A 16,950-nucleotide genomic window follows, 5' to 3' on the forward strand; every position below is an offset into this window, starting at 1 on the left:
AAAGGACTTGAATTACGGGTGATTCCCGCCCCCCACCCCCCAGTGACTTTGTAAGTTTGCTCAAGACTGAAAGACTTTAGCGGATATCACAGCAGTAGCGGCTCTCAGATCAGGTGATATTTAGCGTTTTGCATGTAGTATTGGCGATGTGATGAATACCCTCAGATAAGAAGGGGAAAAGGAGCTGCCACATGCAATTGACCACAGTGTACTACGTGCCTCCGCCTCCAGCGCTGCTCCTAAGTTGGCCCACTTCTGAAGAAAGTGATCCCACCTTCGTTGGAGGATAGCGCTTTCCTCGGGCACAAATTTTTATTTCACTTTGAATCTTACACCATTACATTGCCAGTGATGCATTTTTATGTTTACAAGTGACATCTTCGTCAAAGAATGAAACCTCTGAGCAACGGCTCAAAAGCATGAAGGTTGCCTGCAGTTAAGTACTTAAATTATTTTACACCCAAACGGAGCCCAGTTGTTTTGAGTTAAAACTTAATAAACCTTAAAAGGATGACCTTTCTTGCACAGAAAGGCCCAGGGTTACAAAAAAGAAACGAACTTTCCAATGAAATATATTTTAAGGAACTAGTGCTGAACAAAGGGCTAGTTAAAGCTGAATGCTTTGTCAATTTATCAGCTTGTGAACATTCTGTTCCTGAATTCCCCACTGCTCCTGGATGTATGGAACGGTGGTGCCTTGCTTAATCGAATACTATTGATTCGAGTGTGTCACAGTGATCTCATTGAGAGTAATCAATAGTAATCCAAAATCAATCAATCTGGCTCTTGCACTATCATTTATCAAATCTGAATACGCCAAATTATTTGTAGGCGTCAAATTACAAAGAAGAGAAAAGGGGAAAACAGGGGAAGTTAATGGTTTATATTGAAGAGCAAGACCAATGTCTTTTTTTTTTTTCTTTAAAATGGACAACTACTTGGCCAAATGCATTTATCTTCTCATTAATGTATCCTAAATTTATAATGAATCTCATTCCATTCTTGGGAAAGAATAAGACTTCTTGTACAGGAGTGAACTGGTTCAGCATAATCTTTAGAAACTTAAAGATGCCCCAGCTTGCGGAGATCACACCAGCATTTTCCAAGTCTGAGTAGCTACGTTTCAAATGCCTGTCATCCATCTGCTGGTAAAAAGGAGACGGGACTGGCATAGGACAAAACTGCATCTCTAAGGATCAGAAATGATGGTTAATGGAATCAGAGTGGAAAAAGGAAGAATTAATTTCTCCAGAGAATGTACACCTAGATGCACCTGCTTATCAAAGAAGCTGCTGTTGGCGCTGAGGGTTCCTTTATCAACATATTCACCTGTAATTTAGTCCAGGTAATAAATCCTTCTATTCATTACAGCACACACTCAAAAGCACTCCTACTATTTAACGTGAATGAAAAAAAGGCCCAGAGTGTCTAAAACATTTACTTTCGCTAATGTAAAAGTGTTGGCATTTTACTTCATTCGCGATAAGCTGGTGCCAGTGGAAGTGATTATTCTTTTCTTATTCAAAGCCTATCAGCATTTCGAAAAGCTCTCTCCACCTTATCAGGTGTATGAACAGCACAGTTACTGAAAACAGTTTGTACGGCTCCTCTCTCTTTCTGCCCAGCTATCTGATAAACCCCCAACTAACTAACTGTATTTACACACAATCAAACAGAAGTTGTATCTTCCGCGCGGTCGCCACATTCCAGTTGGCCGTAGGTTTTTCTGCTGTGACATTAACGTAACAAAAATGTCAGTAGCGAGTACCCCAAACTGACAGCAATCAAGAAAACACTATAAAAGCACTGAACTAGAATGCACGACAAACAGAGGCGAAAGCAAAACAAACGCGAATAGCTGAAGGCAATCTCTTTGGAATTTGAGGGGGGCGGGGGATAAAGTGTACCGTGTGTGTGCAGATCGGGATGAAAATCATGCACTTACCTTTGACCAAAGTAAAGGATCTTTTAGCAAAACAGATCAATAGACAGACAGCAATTTTAAAAGAAAATACTGCTGACATGGAGGGGGTTCAGGAAAGTTTCTAAGAACTGAGCACGTATTCCCCCCACATTTCAGTTTATCTCAATGTGGGGCAGAGAGGTTCTATAATATAAGCAAAGTAAGACAACAGACAGTATCACCGAACTTACCCCATAAACCGAAGACAAGATAGAAAGCAAGGCTGTCACATATGGTGACCACATTCTCAGGACAGATTTTCCAATCATTAAAACCCTCATAAATGCTCTAGACATTAAAGTTTTGTTCACTATAAGGAAATAAGAAAAATACAAAAAATACAATTTGAGTGTTTAACCTCATCATTTTTCTCATTCTTCAGACTTAACCAACTGAACAGTCCCATATACAGGTACAAAAAAAGAACCATCCTAGAGACTAAGCTAAGGAGATGATCCCCTCTCCATTTCTACCTGGTTAAAAAATGCTTTCAGGAGTTTCATGGTTCATTCAAATCGAGAGACATCCCTAATCATTTCTGGGTAGTTCTTCAGAGCATGAAAGACAACAATATTTCCAGAACAGAAGAGAAATATGAAACTTATTTGAACAACTGAATAATACATTCCTAACCCCATGAAAGAATCTCTGCCTGGGCTTCGGTGCATAAATGGCCCATTTGTTCCTCACCTCCTTTTGCTGAATGGCTAGGAGAGAACAGAAAAAGGCAGCCACATGCTCCCACCTGAGCCCAACTCCTGATTCTGTCTAGACTCCAAGAACAGAATGAGCCTTTCCTCAGATGGGGAGAGCAATAAGATGAATTAGCCAAGTGTGCAGTTCAGTACAATTCAGCTGATGGTTGCCTTTCCATCTGTGACACTATGATCCCAAGACTGGTGAGGCAGGTCTCATTTAAGTCTCTGGCTAAAAGGGGTGCTTCTGTCATTTCTTAGGGACCAGGACCAACTGTATACAGTCACTTTCTCATATATATTTTTTTCTTTCTTTGGCCATGAACTGTTGGTTACGAGTATAACAGTCCTCCTCAAAATATCTAATCCGTTTTAATAGATCAATGGCTGCAAAGAAAGCATTGATAAGAGTATTTTTTCATTTAGGGAAAAATGAATACAATGTAACAAGACAACTTAGATTTTTTGGAGAAGTTAAAGTGCCACAATAATTTGGAATTATGGAGGGCAAAGAGCTATTGATTGAACAACCTCACATTTGAATTTTTCTCTTAAGTACCTCTGTCTCTATAATTTTTCCTATGACTCACTATTTTTGCTCACACCGAACACAATTTTAGATATTCTTTTCAAAGCAAAATAAATTTTTATAACTACAGACTGTAACAACCTACTAACTGGCTTGAAAAGGACATCTTTTCATACATTTTAGCCTCTATTGTATTAAGAAACTTAATGTATTTATTTAATGAGTCCTTTGTTTTTCTCAGAAGGCATTGCAAATGAATAAAATCTTCCTAGAATAGATGAAAAAGGAATTCTCACATACGAAAGTACAATTCTGATCATGGAGGAGAAAAAAAGAATTCAGTTCTTCCGCCTATTTTCTGTGCATAAGTTCTTGATTTACTTTTTTAAATTTCATTTTTTCAACCTAGGAAACAAACAGGAAAGCACAAGATACCTTTTTTTTTTCTTTCTCAGAAAATGTATGCAACATGCAACAAAAACAGAAATGTCCCTTTAAAGTGGACTGACAAGGCTTTTGATTTTCCACTTGTTAAAGTCTTTATATACATCACACGTAAGAGCAACTAAGATTCACTACTTTGGACCTTTTTTTTTTAAACAATAAACCCCATTATTATCCCTTTATTTCCAAGATAGTAAAAAGATTTGAACAAGCTTCAGTTACTCTTTTTCTTTTTTTGAACAAAATTCATTATTATCTACCCTTTCTGTAGTCCCACAGAGTTTTAAAGAGAAGTAAGCAAACAAGCTGGTTTTCATTGCCCTTCTACTAGCCATCAATCTCTGATACAATATGAGAATTTATTGGTTGCTTCCCTTTTATTTAGTACCATCTTAAGCAACTGTTTGCGGAGGTGTATGAGGAAGCAAAGTTAAATTGACACGTCTGTGATATGCCTGACAGCCCTTCGTATGCCTAATATTAATTTGCTTTCTTTGGCTAGGTAAGTGCTGCCAAAGCATATTATATATAACGTGTACTTCCAATCAAAATGATGAAAAGTATACATGCAATTTTGTTTCACTCAAAGCAAGGTGAGAAAGCACAGAGGAACGTATATGACAGAGACTGCCTTTAATAATCAATATATAAACTTGCTTTCAAGTTCTCTTTTTACAATGCAATCTGATCTTCGACAGGCTCTCCATGAGTTTAACACTTTAAATAACTCTTTAATAGATTTTAAATGCCAAAAACCAGTGTTTTCATTTATTAGACTGTGTGAAAGAATTCCATATAGCCAGAGGCAGCATTTCTAATGGCTAGTGTTGCATGTTATATATTTATATTCAAATGCACATACAGATCTATGTCAGTATATTGAAATAAGACTTTAATTGGCCAGTGAGAAGCCAATTTATTTAAAACTATACTTTTTCTTTTATTGCTTTGCCTCAGTGAGTTATCTTCCAAATAAATATACATGCATTGCCATCAATTAAAATGACAAAACATTTGAAAAATCAGAACATAAAAAAGCAAGCTTATTCCAGACATTTTAAAATATTTTTTATAAATTAAAAAAGGAGGGGCCTGAAGATATACATACACAACACAGATACAATCTATATCTGCTCAATTTGATGGTTTTGCATAGTTGATTAGAAAATACATTTGGAAATACTGAGAAATAGTGTCCAAATCAAAGAAAAAGAAACATCTGGCACTTCTGTAAAGAAAAAGTAAAGAGAAAGGATGTTTGTCATAACTAAATGGAAATTATTTTTATTAGCTAGGTTTCCCAGACTTTGACAGTAGAAATCTAAAATGAACTTGAAACAAGAATAAGATGCAGGTAAATCCTTCAAAAGGCAGAAGGCTGTCACTTAACACTCTCAGATAATAAAGGAGCTAACTTTCAGCAGATGGATTGGCATAAAGAAACAGCAGGATTTTTTCAAACAAGGAACATTAAATCTGTTTAAGTATTATACAAAAAGGTAGGAAATGAATCTAGGAATTTAAACAAAATAGGGATTAGAACAAGAATTTGAATAGAAAGAGCATTTGGATAAATGTTTTCTCTCAACACTCACTCAGATTTACTGAGCAAGCACAGACCTTTAAACTTACCTCTAAGAATAAAATTCAAAAATTCACAAACCTATGATGTATTTCAGATGTATATAATGATAATTAATTTCCTATATTTGCTTTTGGCAAAAAAGAAAATGACATATTTATAAAGTGCAGATAAGTGAAATTTTTATTTTGCATTTATTTAAAAGCTATCATGTTTTCATTAAGATATATTTATCAGGCCCAACTATATAAGAAAACAATGTAGCTAAGAGCTAATTCAAAACTGGTTCTTGGATATGGGCCCAAACCATTAAATTATGTACTTAATACTAGTGGCTTATTTCCTATTTTATCAATTATTTATGATTTCTATATACTGAATTTCAAAATGATAATAATTAAAAATGTATAAAATCAGAAATAAATTAATATATTAGGTTACCTGTTACCTGTCATTTATACAGCAGCTAAACCAATTTAGTTTAAAATCAGACTTGGTAAATACCTAAAATACTAATTCAAGGTTAAAATGATGCCCAGGAAATTTAACTAGACACTAGCTGATTAGAAAAACACTTGAGATCCACTTTCTTATATAAATACACAAGAGCACTCTCAGCAGCACACCTATATTCTACATACATACTTCTTCCCATGTCTATATATGTATTTCACCTGCATACTATACATGCACATAAATGCACACACGTGTGGAGTATATTCTACAGACTGCTTTGGATTTTAAAGTAGCGTATGCAGAGCTATTTATTTACAATGGGAGAGACCATGGACATCCAATACACATGGCTATGAAAATAATAATCAACAGCAAAATATACAAAATGCAGTAAGAGAGAATGTCAAGAGGCAGAGACGCGGGGTGTCATCCCCGGACTCTCAAATACACATACAAGTATGATTGGAGAAAGAGAACCTAAATATTTCACTGTCAGAGAATGTAGAAAACAGCAATTCATTTCTATCTCATGTGCTTTAGGACAATGACAATTTAATACAAGGCCAGTGGATGTAAAAGAGATAAAAACTGAACAAACTGGGCCAGGGCAATCAAAGATTTTCTCCAGAGAGCTGGCTAGGGCCGGAGCTCATATGCACTTACAACAGATCAACACTGTATTGTTTCTCTCTTCCATGAATTTGCTATGAAGCAAAATTCAGAGCAGAGCTTATCTGCTGCAATGACTTCAAACTTCTACTGAGATACCTCAATGCTCTCCTCTCATTTCTAAACGCTTGGTGGGTGATTCTGAAAAGTTTATTTGATATTAATTGCTGTCACAGAAATCATGGCTATCAACTGCCACTTGTGTGACCAAGTATCAACCCTAAGCACAGATTTTGATTTATTTTTATGAAATAACATAAGCAAACCATTCAGTGCCGAACAGCACTTAGGAAGTCAAACAAAGAAATATTTTGTTTCATCACTAGGCTAAGACAAATGTTGAGAAATTTTTCACAAGTGATACGGACTTGAGATGAGGCATTATGCCTACCTTCCAAAAAAAGGGCTTCTTCTTTGTCTGTACTTCTTGCAGGAGTGAGGTATTGTGAAAGTATTGTTAAACAGAGTCATAGAGAAGTTACCTGCCCCCTTTGATGAATAGCACCATGGACCTAAAATTAATTGCAAAAGTATGGCCTGGCTAATGAGATGGTCCTTATCTTTTTTTAGCACAGGAAGCACAAGTATTTTTCTACTGGCTCAATATTCTACAAAAATGCCTAAACTATTCTTAACTCAGTAAAAACATTATTCAAAGACCTCAAAGACACAAAATAACACAAATTCTAAGATCTAGAAAATTCGGAATGAAAACTAATTTCCTGTATTATTTTCTTTCTAAATCTTTATTTTCTTTTTTGCTTTGAAAAGAAGGACAACAGAAAAAAAAATCTTTTCTCTGGCTTCTATTAGCATTTTTTAAAGCTGAATTACAATACCATTCTTTATAAGATGACCAATATATATCACAGGTCAGATTAAATCAAAGAAATATATCAAAGGCCGTCAATTTAGAATTTAAAAAAAAAGAACAATGATGCCGTATTAGGGGGAAAACACTAGAAAAATGATCATCCATGCAAGAGAATTAATGGATATCCACAAGGGCTTTGCTAATAACATGGGTTAATTACCACTGCAACACACTAGGCTCAGTAAATAAAGCAGCAGTGCCATAAACACATTAAGATGAGAACCATCAGTGTAAGAACCAGCCAACACCATCACCCTTGCCTCTAACCAGGAAATGGGAAGCTGATTCCCAGCCCTTTCTGCAAAAGGAGGATTTCTAAACTTACCACCCAATGTGTATAGGGTAATACATAAAAACACTGACACAAAGGGCTAGTGAGACACAGGGTGTCCAGCACTTACTCACCACTCCCATTCAACACTGATTCTCTCAACTCTGAACACTTTTTTTGCTTACTCCAAGGAGAAAATCATATGTTACATAATTCACACTGTCTGGATATTTCGACCATACGTAGTTTGGGATATGGGGTTATTTAATTTTTAGAGAAACAGAATTAATCTGTTCACTTTAGGGATGTGATGGGCAAGGTTACGAGAATCTACAGCTCAGGAACATTCACCCTAAGTGCGGCCAGTTGTCACTTCCAGCAATTTACAAAAAAAATCATCTGAAATCCCCTACCTTTAAGGCTGCAGGTGTTTTCAACAGATTTGTAGAGAAGAAACAGGAAGAAAAGTAACATGAGCTCCATGTCTGCAGTTTAAGTATTCTTTCTTTGAGAAATAAACTTAAACAGTCTGTTCATAGTTCCCAAATAATATCACATCTAAAGTGACTTCGGCAAGCTCCTATCTTTTTTAGAAAATTGCCTCCACTCTGATTTAGGCTTTTCGTTGTTGTTGTTATTGTATACATTTTTCCTTCCAGCCTATGTTTATCCCATGTATTTTGACATTATAATATTACTTTTGGTTAGTTGTATTTCAATTTACTTTAGCTTGTAACAAGGAGTGATGAGGCAGAGAAAAGAATCAAAACCCTGAAGCAGAAAGAGTAAACCTTACAAAATAAAACTTGCATAGCTCCAAACAGGAATTTTAAAAAAACAAACACAAATCTGCTTAATTTTTGAGGTCTGGATTTTCATGATCAGCTCTGGATTTTCATGATCAGGCTGAAATTCAAATACTAAACTGTTCCCTCCTAGCCTTGCCTGTTTGGAGTGTTTCAATTGCCTTTCCTTCTTCCAACAGCTGTGACAACTGCTAAAACAGTCAGTAAAATTAAGTCCGCTCTATAATCCTGTAGTCAATGTTACATTTTAATCAGAGGTTGAAAGAGAACCGTGATGAGCACACTCATTTAGAATGATTAGACTGACACATATGTCAAAATGAGCAGATATATTATTTTCATCTATTTATGCTATCAGTTATTACTGCTATTAAATGTGAAACAAGCTTTCAAGTATTATGCTCTTTAATGCACTGGCACATTTCCCAAAATTAAAAAAAAAAAAACATAGTTATAGGTTAACATTTTAGGCTCTCCTAATGGTGGTCAATAAATTGAAGGAATCTTTTCAACAGCCTCCACAGCAGAAATTGTCCAATATTCTCCTCTGAAACTGCATAACTCTGGTTTCATTTCTGTGTATACACACACGTGATGGGGTTTAACCCAGCACAATTACTATGAATATTAATAGCATGTATAAATTCTGTGGTTTATTAATTGAGACAGAGAGGCAGATGCGTTACTAAGCATTAGATCTTTCTGTCTGTCCAGTGAACCACGTAACCATCAGAGCTGCATCCAAACAATAAATCTGTATTTTTTAAAGATGACTTTTAATTGAGCCAAAAAGGAAAGCTAGTTTGAATCTTGCGCCAAAGCCAAAAGGACATGTGTCCTGATTTCATTTAAATGCATCTGCTTTAAGAGGCTTATCGAAACTAATTATTCAAATTAGCTATAAGAAGTTAAATTCAAGGAAACTATTTTACAAAGAAGGCTAGGGGAAGAAGGCAGATTTTTAAAGTTTGTTTTGTTTATTTATTTATGAGAGAAAGTTCTGAATTGGGTGAGCTTGGATAATGCATTCTTCCTGACATGAAGGTGTATTAAATTCTCCAGTGCTACAGCCTCAGGTGTACTAACCTTCAAACTCCACTTGAGTGGGCAGTCCTACCTTTGTTTATTTTTCATTTTTATTTTCACACAATTTAAGGTTTCTTCCTTGGAGCATTTGCAACTGACGCAAGCACTGCCTTCCAATCTTTCGGTTCTTCCTAAGTCCATCCCTGGGCTAACATCCCTGGTGTGAGTGTGTATGCGTGCAAGCACATCTACAGACAGGCATACACACACACACTCAAACATATGAGGAGCCACTGAGACTGCAAGTCACTTTTCATCTCTTGCTTAATTACAAAGCAAGGCAGTATGCAGTCACTAAGGACCGCTAGTGGACATCTACCTATAATGCATGACCTCCTCCTCTCGAGGGTTTTATGTTTTCTTCACAATCTAGGGAGAACTGTTTGCCAAGAGCACTCTTTTCAGAATTATAACAGTTGGTATTACTGTAATGGGAAAGCAAAGCCATATAACTGACTCAACAGAAAGAGGAACCAGTGACAGTTACTGTAATAAACTAGTATTTTATCTTAACAGTGGGTTGAAATTAAGTTTACGACCTACTCATTTTTACCCAAGAATGCCTGATTTACTCCTTTTACCCCCTACTCACTTCCCCCCGACCCTGAGCAATACAAATATGTATATTTCCATGGGCATAAAGATATTCATAAATATGAATGAAACTGCATCTAAGGACAAAAGTACTTTTCTGCATTTTCTGGACATGATACACGAAACAAACCCACAATCTCAGCATCGTCTGTTCAAGGAGAAATTTAAAAAGTCACTACTGTTTCTTCTTTAGTTTTTTTTTTTTTTTCCTCCCTTTAAATATTTATAGCGTGTGAAAAATCTCATGTTACTTAATGGACTGATTTGTCAGTTAAGTGCTGACTTAATGCTAACCATGCAAATAACATTATTCTAGCCCCGGCTTGCATAGGGCTAGTTTTTAAATTGTTCTCTGAAGGAGAATTAGTAAATGTGCAATTTTGCCTCTAACTCTGAGCGGTAAGAAATGACGGGGAGCTGAAAATATCTGTCAAGCTGCAAATACATAAGAGGCACTCAATAGTATAAATCATTTTGAATATTGTATTTTAAAACATCTTTCCTTGGGAAAATGGGTCCTAGTAAAAGATGCATTTTAACAGTTCACTAAGCATTTGTGCCAAGTGCCTATTCTTAGCACCTGAATAAGAAGTGACTGTCACACAGCTGTTTTACTGACAGTCACTGAGCTTTGCCTCAAAGGTAACATTGTAGTCAGAGAACAATTCTCGACTTCCTGAATTAGGAGATCACCCTCAACACAAAAGGCACAAGACAGACACAAACAAGCACTCGTGCACACGAAATACCCAGGACATTACCTGATTCAGTGCGCCAAGATCCATTCCGTCCACCCCCCAAACCACCCCCCCCCCGCCCCGCCATACACACAAACACGCGCACCCCCACGATGAGTTTTAAAAAGGAAAGAAAAAGGTACCTACTCTTCCTCGTAGTGCAGGGAAAAAGATTCAGGAAGGCAAAGTTCTACCGAATCCATGTGCGACCGGCAACCATTATTTGTGTACCCCCGCTATAAATCAAAGTTTCCTTGACAGAGCACAGTGCAATTAACACAAATGTTCTCCTAGTGACAAGCCTATAGGCACAGCCAGTTGGGACCAGAGCTCTCACACTCTCCTAATCAAGGACTTAAAGCCCCGATTGGAGCTTATTAATATGAAGTAGAGCTTAACATATGCAGTCCCACCGGCCCAGGCGCGCAGCCGATTGGGGGGCGGCTGCCCAATCAGGAGGGAGGCGACGGGAGGCTGCGAGGAGCCGCGGAACCAGGCAGGTACGAAGGGTGCAGAGACGCGACCCGGCTAGAAACTGAGCGCGAGAGAAAAGGGAGCGGGACCAGAGATCCGGACGCTCCGGGCAGATACTGCGCCAGGCCCGTGCTTGCTTGCTCTTTCTTTTTCTCTCTTCTCTCCTCCCGTGGGAAGCTAGAAAAGAAACCTAACTAATTTAACCCTCCAAGCCCCGGAGGGATCTGTCTTGGGTTTCTCACCCAAGATCTCTTTTTGCCTTGCCCAGAAGAACTCACGCAGACTCTCAGAGTTAATTTGGGAAAGGATTCTGCGGAAGGTAGAGAATGAAGTTTGTCCTGCCGTTGTCTGTGTTTGATTCCACCGGGGAGGGGGCTCCTGCTTATTGAGTGCTATACTTTCTCATTGATCCGTCATCGTGTTGTCGTCTGTTTCTCTGATCTAGACTGGGCATTAAAAAAAAAAAAAATCCAAGATTTGACTTCTAAATTGTTCGGGCATGCGAAGTGGGAATCGTCCTCTGAGGTGGATTGCAGTTTTACATCACTACAGAAGAGGAGAGTGCCTCAATGCAATTTTCGAAAATGCCTATGTAAATTCTATATGTAAATATTTCTTTACCTGCTCCCCCTCTCTCTACCTATAGATATACAATGTATAGCTTTTCAAAACAAAGATAAAACAACTGCGGGACAAATTGGCTCCTCCAGTTTCAGGAGTAGGAGACAGGGCTGCTGGGTAGCTAGTGCATTGAAAACGTCTCAGTGCATTTTGACAAAATAAAGACTGCATTTTTTTTTTTTCCCTGTAGGGAAAGCAGTGCTAACCAGCGCACTGAAAGTGTTCTTAGTCATACATTTATTTCAATACAAGCTTCCAAACTGGGAAACATATACAAACACATATGATTTTTACCCCAAACATCAGCTTTCAAATAAAATGTAGTTTATGTATTTGTCAATTATACATAACACACCCTGAATGCTTTAAAAAATCAACTCAGAAACATTTCGTAAATCATCACACAGTTTGGTCATTATAAGCATGAGTTTCAAACAGAAGTGCTTTTTAAAGACAGAATATAAGAAGAGAAGGTTGTTTTTTCTCTAATAGTGTATAAGCCTGATTTTAGTTTCCATATAACAAAGAGTTTGCTTAAGTCCTATTTTTAAATACGGGATCTTTTTATACTAGCAAATGTACATGGTAATAGCTACCAGCTATTTATGGCAAAGAGATAACTGCTACCTTATGACCCGAAATTTTGATATAATTCAGCTCTACTGCTTACCAACCCTTTTCCTATTAAGTCTGACATGATATAAATAGTCTAATCTTTGAGATCAAAATAAATTAGTTCATATATCCAGTCTGTGTTCAATTCACTAGATCAGAATTCAACTCTTTCTTCCACCCTCTCAAATTTTCTAGGCCTTTAAAATAGAACAGCCACATTAACATTCAGAATATAAAAATGACAGACATGATTTGGTTTCCCCCACAGAAGAAAGCAATTTCCTTGCCATGTATTTAGCCATATCTAAAGATATGGGCCTGATGCCTTTTGTTTGTGGTCTGAAGGCATACAAGTTTCTAGTGGAGAACTCCCATAGCAAAAACTAAGCCTAAGAATACTATAGAAAAGCAGGTAGTAAAAGCTTAATTACCAGTAGCATTATGCTGTCTATATTGTTAAATGTGAACTCTGCAATTAAGATGTAAATTTGGTGGTGAGCAGTGAATTAAAAGAGCTTTGAGATGTAGGAAGTCTGCAGACACCCGAGGAAAAAGAAAAAAGAGATTTGTCTGTTCAATTGAAAATGAGACATGTAGTCATTTTATAATTTAAAAAATAAATAAGGCATTTGAAAAAGAAACATGATTTAAAAAAATACGATAAAAGAAATATGGAAACTAATATTGCTCTAGAAAGACAGGAAAACAAATCTCTGATTCAAGGATTCCTATCTTAATCTGTGAATAAACTAAAATTCTCAGGGTAATTAATCCAGTTGTATACATTTTAAAAGAAGAGATACAGCAAATAAAATTTCCCTTATTTTGTCCCGGGACATTAAAAAAAAATAAAAATCATTTAACGTATTCAGTGGATCTTAATGTACTCAGCACATTCAGCTCTTGCACCTGTGCAGAATACTGTATTCTATTCAGTTTCTTTGCATTATCATACTGTGACAGAACCTGTTTATTACTCCTTTGAAATGGCTTTTAAAGACAAGATTTGTAGTCAGTAATTTACCGATGGACATTAAGTCACCATGTTTCCTGAGAGTTATCTTTTATTTCCTAGAATGTCTTTATTTTTTCTAGGGTACTTATTTGACCCATTCTGAACCATTTGATTTTGCTGGTATCTGTTTTTAAACATATTTAGACTCATATTCACATGTAAGTCTTTTTTCTGTGCTCACAGAGATCCTTGTACAAACATGCACAGTGTGATCCCCAGATCGTTCACTAGCTATATTTCATCTATGCAAGGTGCAGTGTCCATTGAACTAGCTGCTTTCTGAACGACTAGGTTTGCAAAGCTGGTTTATTTTCCCTAGGGATCAGTGTGTCACCTCTACAAGTCAAGGACCTAAGATTACACCTACTGTCTTGAATCTAGCTTAACCAATTTAAAATTTAAAATAATATCTACTGCACTAAACTTGCGAGACAGCTTCCAGAATGTTTTATAAACACACAGCTTAGTCATCTCTAGAATCTTCCCTAGTCACAGAGTTTTTTTTCACCTTGAAGGAGGAAAGAGCATAATTACAGGAAATAAACATACCATGTGCAATATTGAGCATAAGCTTTAAAGAATCAACTACAAAGGATTTGGGGGGAAAATGAAACAAATGGACAGATCACCAGCCCAGAATAAATAGATATATTTGCTCACCAGTCTATACACTTCACAATCTTACCACAAGGAGTCTACCAAAGCAGGATAAATGGAACCAGACAAACAGACCCCTATGAGTGTTTTGCAAAGAATATTAACAAATTAGTTAACATCAGTTTATTAGGCATCAGACCCTGGATCCACACACAGTTTCAGTCTGTTCTTTAAACAATGCAGTTTAATATCCAAACAACTTCATTCTTAGGCCCCAACGAAAGCACAGATGCTAAGCAGAAAATAGCCTTCATTTCCGCTTGAAAGAATGAAATAGCAACAAACAAAACTGAGTGGAAACAAAAGGTAGATTCCTGTTGTCTATAACAGACATTTTACTGTATTGAGTCGGAATCATTTTCTGAAACAGTGAATTCTTATGATGTTAGAAGGTGAGGAGAACGCTTAGTCCTGCGATCACTGCATGCTAATAGCTATTTTTCATCCCCACCTTCCTTTTCTGAAAATTAACAGGACTCATCTGTATGAAAATGTTTATCGCTGCCATACTCTCTGCAGCAAATCTTGATTCTGTATTGCGCTTTTGCCATTTGTTAAGTATTTCAAACTAAACAAGGCATTGCAAATTTAGATTTTCAAATTGCCCTGCAATCTACTTTTTGCAGATCTTTCTCAAGATCATAAAACCTTTGAAAATCTGTTTAACTTTTGGAACCATCTTCCCTGCTGTCTGGGATATATTGTATGTAGTATAATATACTACAAAAAGCAAACTGAGACTTTTACAAACTACCATCTTTAACTCCAAAAGAAAATCCATAAGGAACATCTCTGGAAAAAGAAGCCTGAAGGACAAGCAGAGGCCTGGGCCCCAGGGTCCCCTCTGCCACCTCATGAGCTGTGTGTCTCTGTGTCTCTTGGTTCTTCATTTGTGCTTTGAGATTTCTTTTACACTATAACCCTGCTTAAGAAGACACCTTCCCAGTGAGAACATGAAGACTTCTTTCGAAGTCAGTGTGACTACTTTATATCACCACCAAACCTCTATCCATTCATCAAACCTCATTTTCTGTTGCTTTTCATTTCTAGGGCACAGGCTTTGATATTTAAATTATTGTCTCGATTGGCAAGAAGCAATCATTTCTACTGAAAGTGATCGCTTCCACAGAGGCACTAATAAAAACCTTTCCTTTTGACAAACCTCTTGTCCTATATATCCATCCCATTCCCAAATTACCAAGTCCATGTAAAACAAAGCCCATTCTCTGGGGAGTGATTACCTCACTTCCAGAATACACAAAACTCTTTTCCCAGTGTGTTTGTGAAAGTGGGGAGAAAAAAATAAAGAATCAAAGGAAGACAGAGAAACTAACAGAGGCAATTCTGTTTAATTAATTCAGGATTACTTCACTTTCATTTTGTCAAGCTAATCATATACATGGTGAAATGTCAGTAAAAATTAAATTATAAACTACAGTAATTCCAATGGGAAAACTGGCTCTAGTTGTGTTGTATTTCTGACATACTTAACCCCCGTAAAATACCAAGTGCATTTTCTCATATTCTACAAGCTTTCTATAATCTGCATGGCATGTATTTCCAGAGCAATAGTTAACATTTTGAGATTACATGTTAATAAATGAGTTGCAGTTATAGTCTTTCCTGAATGTTAAGCACCATGAGCTAAATGCAGAAAACATTCAAGGTCAATGTCCCGTTTTAGACCTTTTCAGGCAGCTGTAATATTATGATAATCAAGCTTAAAATATTCCTATAGAAAGAGTAAATTAGCCTTTTCACTTGAAAGATGATTATGATAAACAATAAGCCTAAGAGAGGACGAAATCCCTATTTTTAAAAGCCATAAATTGTTGACTCAATCATGTGTGTGATAGTGTTGTCCAAAATAAAGTGTAGCTTCACTCTGTGAGGAGGGCAGGAGGTGGGAATGGAGAGAGAACAGGAACAGACGTGAAACAAATATGACAGATTTCAGAGGAAGCAATACTTGCTGTGATACCAGTAAAACGATCAATTTATCCATCTTAATCATTCCATTCAACACACAGTGTATTTGAAGTTTAAAAAAATGGATTGATTCATGACACATGAATAAAAGTATTTTTTTTTCCTGATGTATATGAACAACAACACTGTTTGAAAGTTCTCTTCTCCTACTGCTTCCATGAACTTTTTTGTCCAAATTTTCCAAGGAACAGCAGTTTTTAAAAAAAAAGAGTGAGATATTCAGCATCTCGTGTCATATGAACAGGCCTAAAGAGGTGATCATGCTATTTTTGGATCTTAGAACTCTCTGACACACTTAGGAAGTTCCTTCTCACAAATGAACATACTTCATAAAAATCTGTTTCCCTCTACCACGGCTAAAGAATCAGGGATGTGTGTGTGTGTCATGCCTGGTAGAAGTCAGGTGACTGTGGAAAGCCTCTAGCTAGGTGGTAATAACCTACTCTGGGGTCATGCCTCGGGTTCAGATTGCAACTAGGAAGGCTGAGGCTTTGGGCCTAGAGTCACAATCACCCGCACAAGTCTCACTTTCTTCAGTTACCAAATGGGAAGAACAATAATAGCAACCATGTAAAAATTATTATGGGGATTACACGAGTTAAACTGATTTAGCAGAGTCTCTGGTCCTAGTTGGGGGAACCATATGGTCCCGTGGGCCAAGGACGTTCTGGCTGTGCCAGTTTTCCTTCCTGGCTTAAACATTTATAGTACTCACTGCTTACACTCTCAAAAGTGCTTCAGTATAGATCATACATTTTACAGTCATCCTTCACACAGTGAGCCCTCCATAAATGTTAACCGTATTATTTTTAAATCTCACTAAACATGAGATAGAAGAGGATGACACTGACAATTCATTTGGCTTTCATCTTT

General features: G+C 36.9%; 1 protein-coding gene across 29 annotated transcripts in view; it reads right to left on the reverse strand.

Moving 5' to 3' along the window:
- The window catches only part of ESRRG (estrogen related receptor gamma), a 696,316-nt gene that overhangs the window by 233,629 nt on the left and 445,737 nt on the right, over positions 1 to 16,950 (reverse strand). Inside the window, exon 1 of one of the 29 annotated variants that reach the window (XM_069544582.1) lies at positions 10,854 to 11,342. The exons of 27 other annotated variants lie outside the window; for them this stretch is intronic. In XM_069544582.1, the coding sequence (XP_069400683.1) occupies positions 10,854 to 10,909 (56 nt within the window). In that variant the 5' untranslated portion in view covers positions 10,910 to 11,342. Of the gene's footprint in view, positions 1 to 2,154; positions 2,274 to 10,853; positions 11,343 to 16,950 lie in introns of those variants that run through there. One more of the 29 variants, XM_069544583.1, reaches the window with a different exon arrangement.

This window comes from Ovis canadensis, chromosome 12, assembly GCF_042477335.2.
Source record: "Ovis canadensis isolate MfBH-ARS-UI-01 breed Bighorn chromosome 12, ARS-UI_OviCan_v2, whole genome shotgun sequence".
Lineage (NCBI taxonomy): Eukaryota > Metazoa > Chordata > Mammalia > Artiodactyla > Bovidae > Ovis > Ovis canadensis.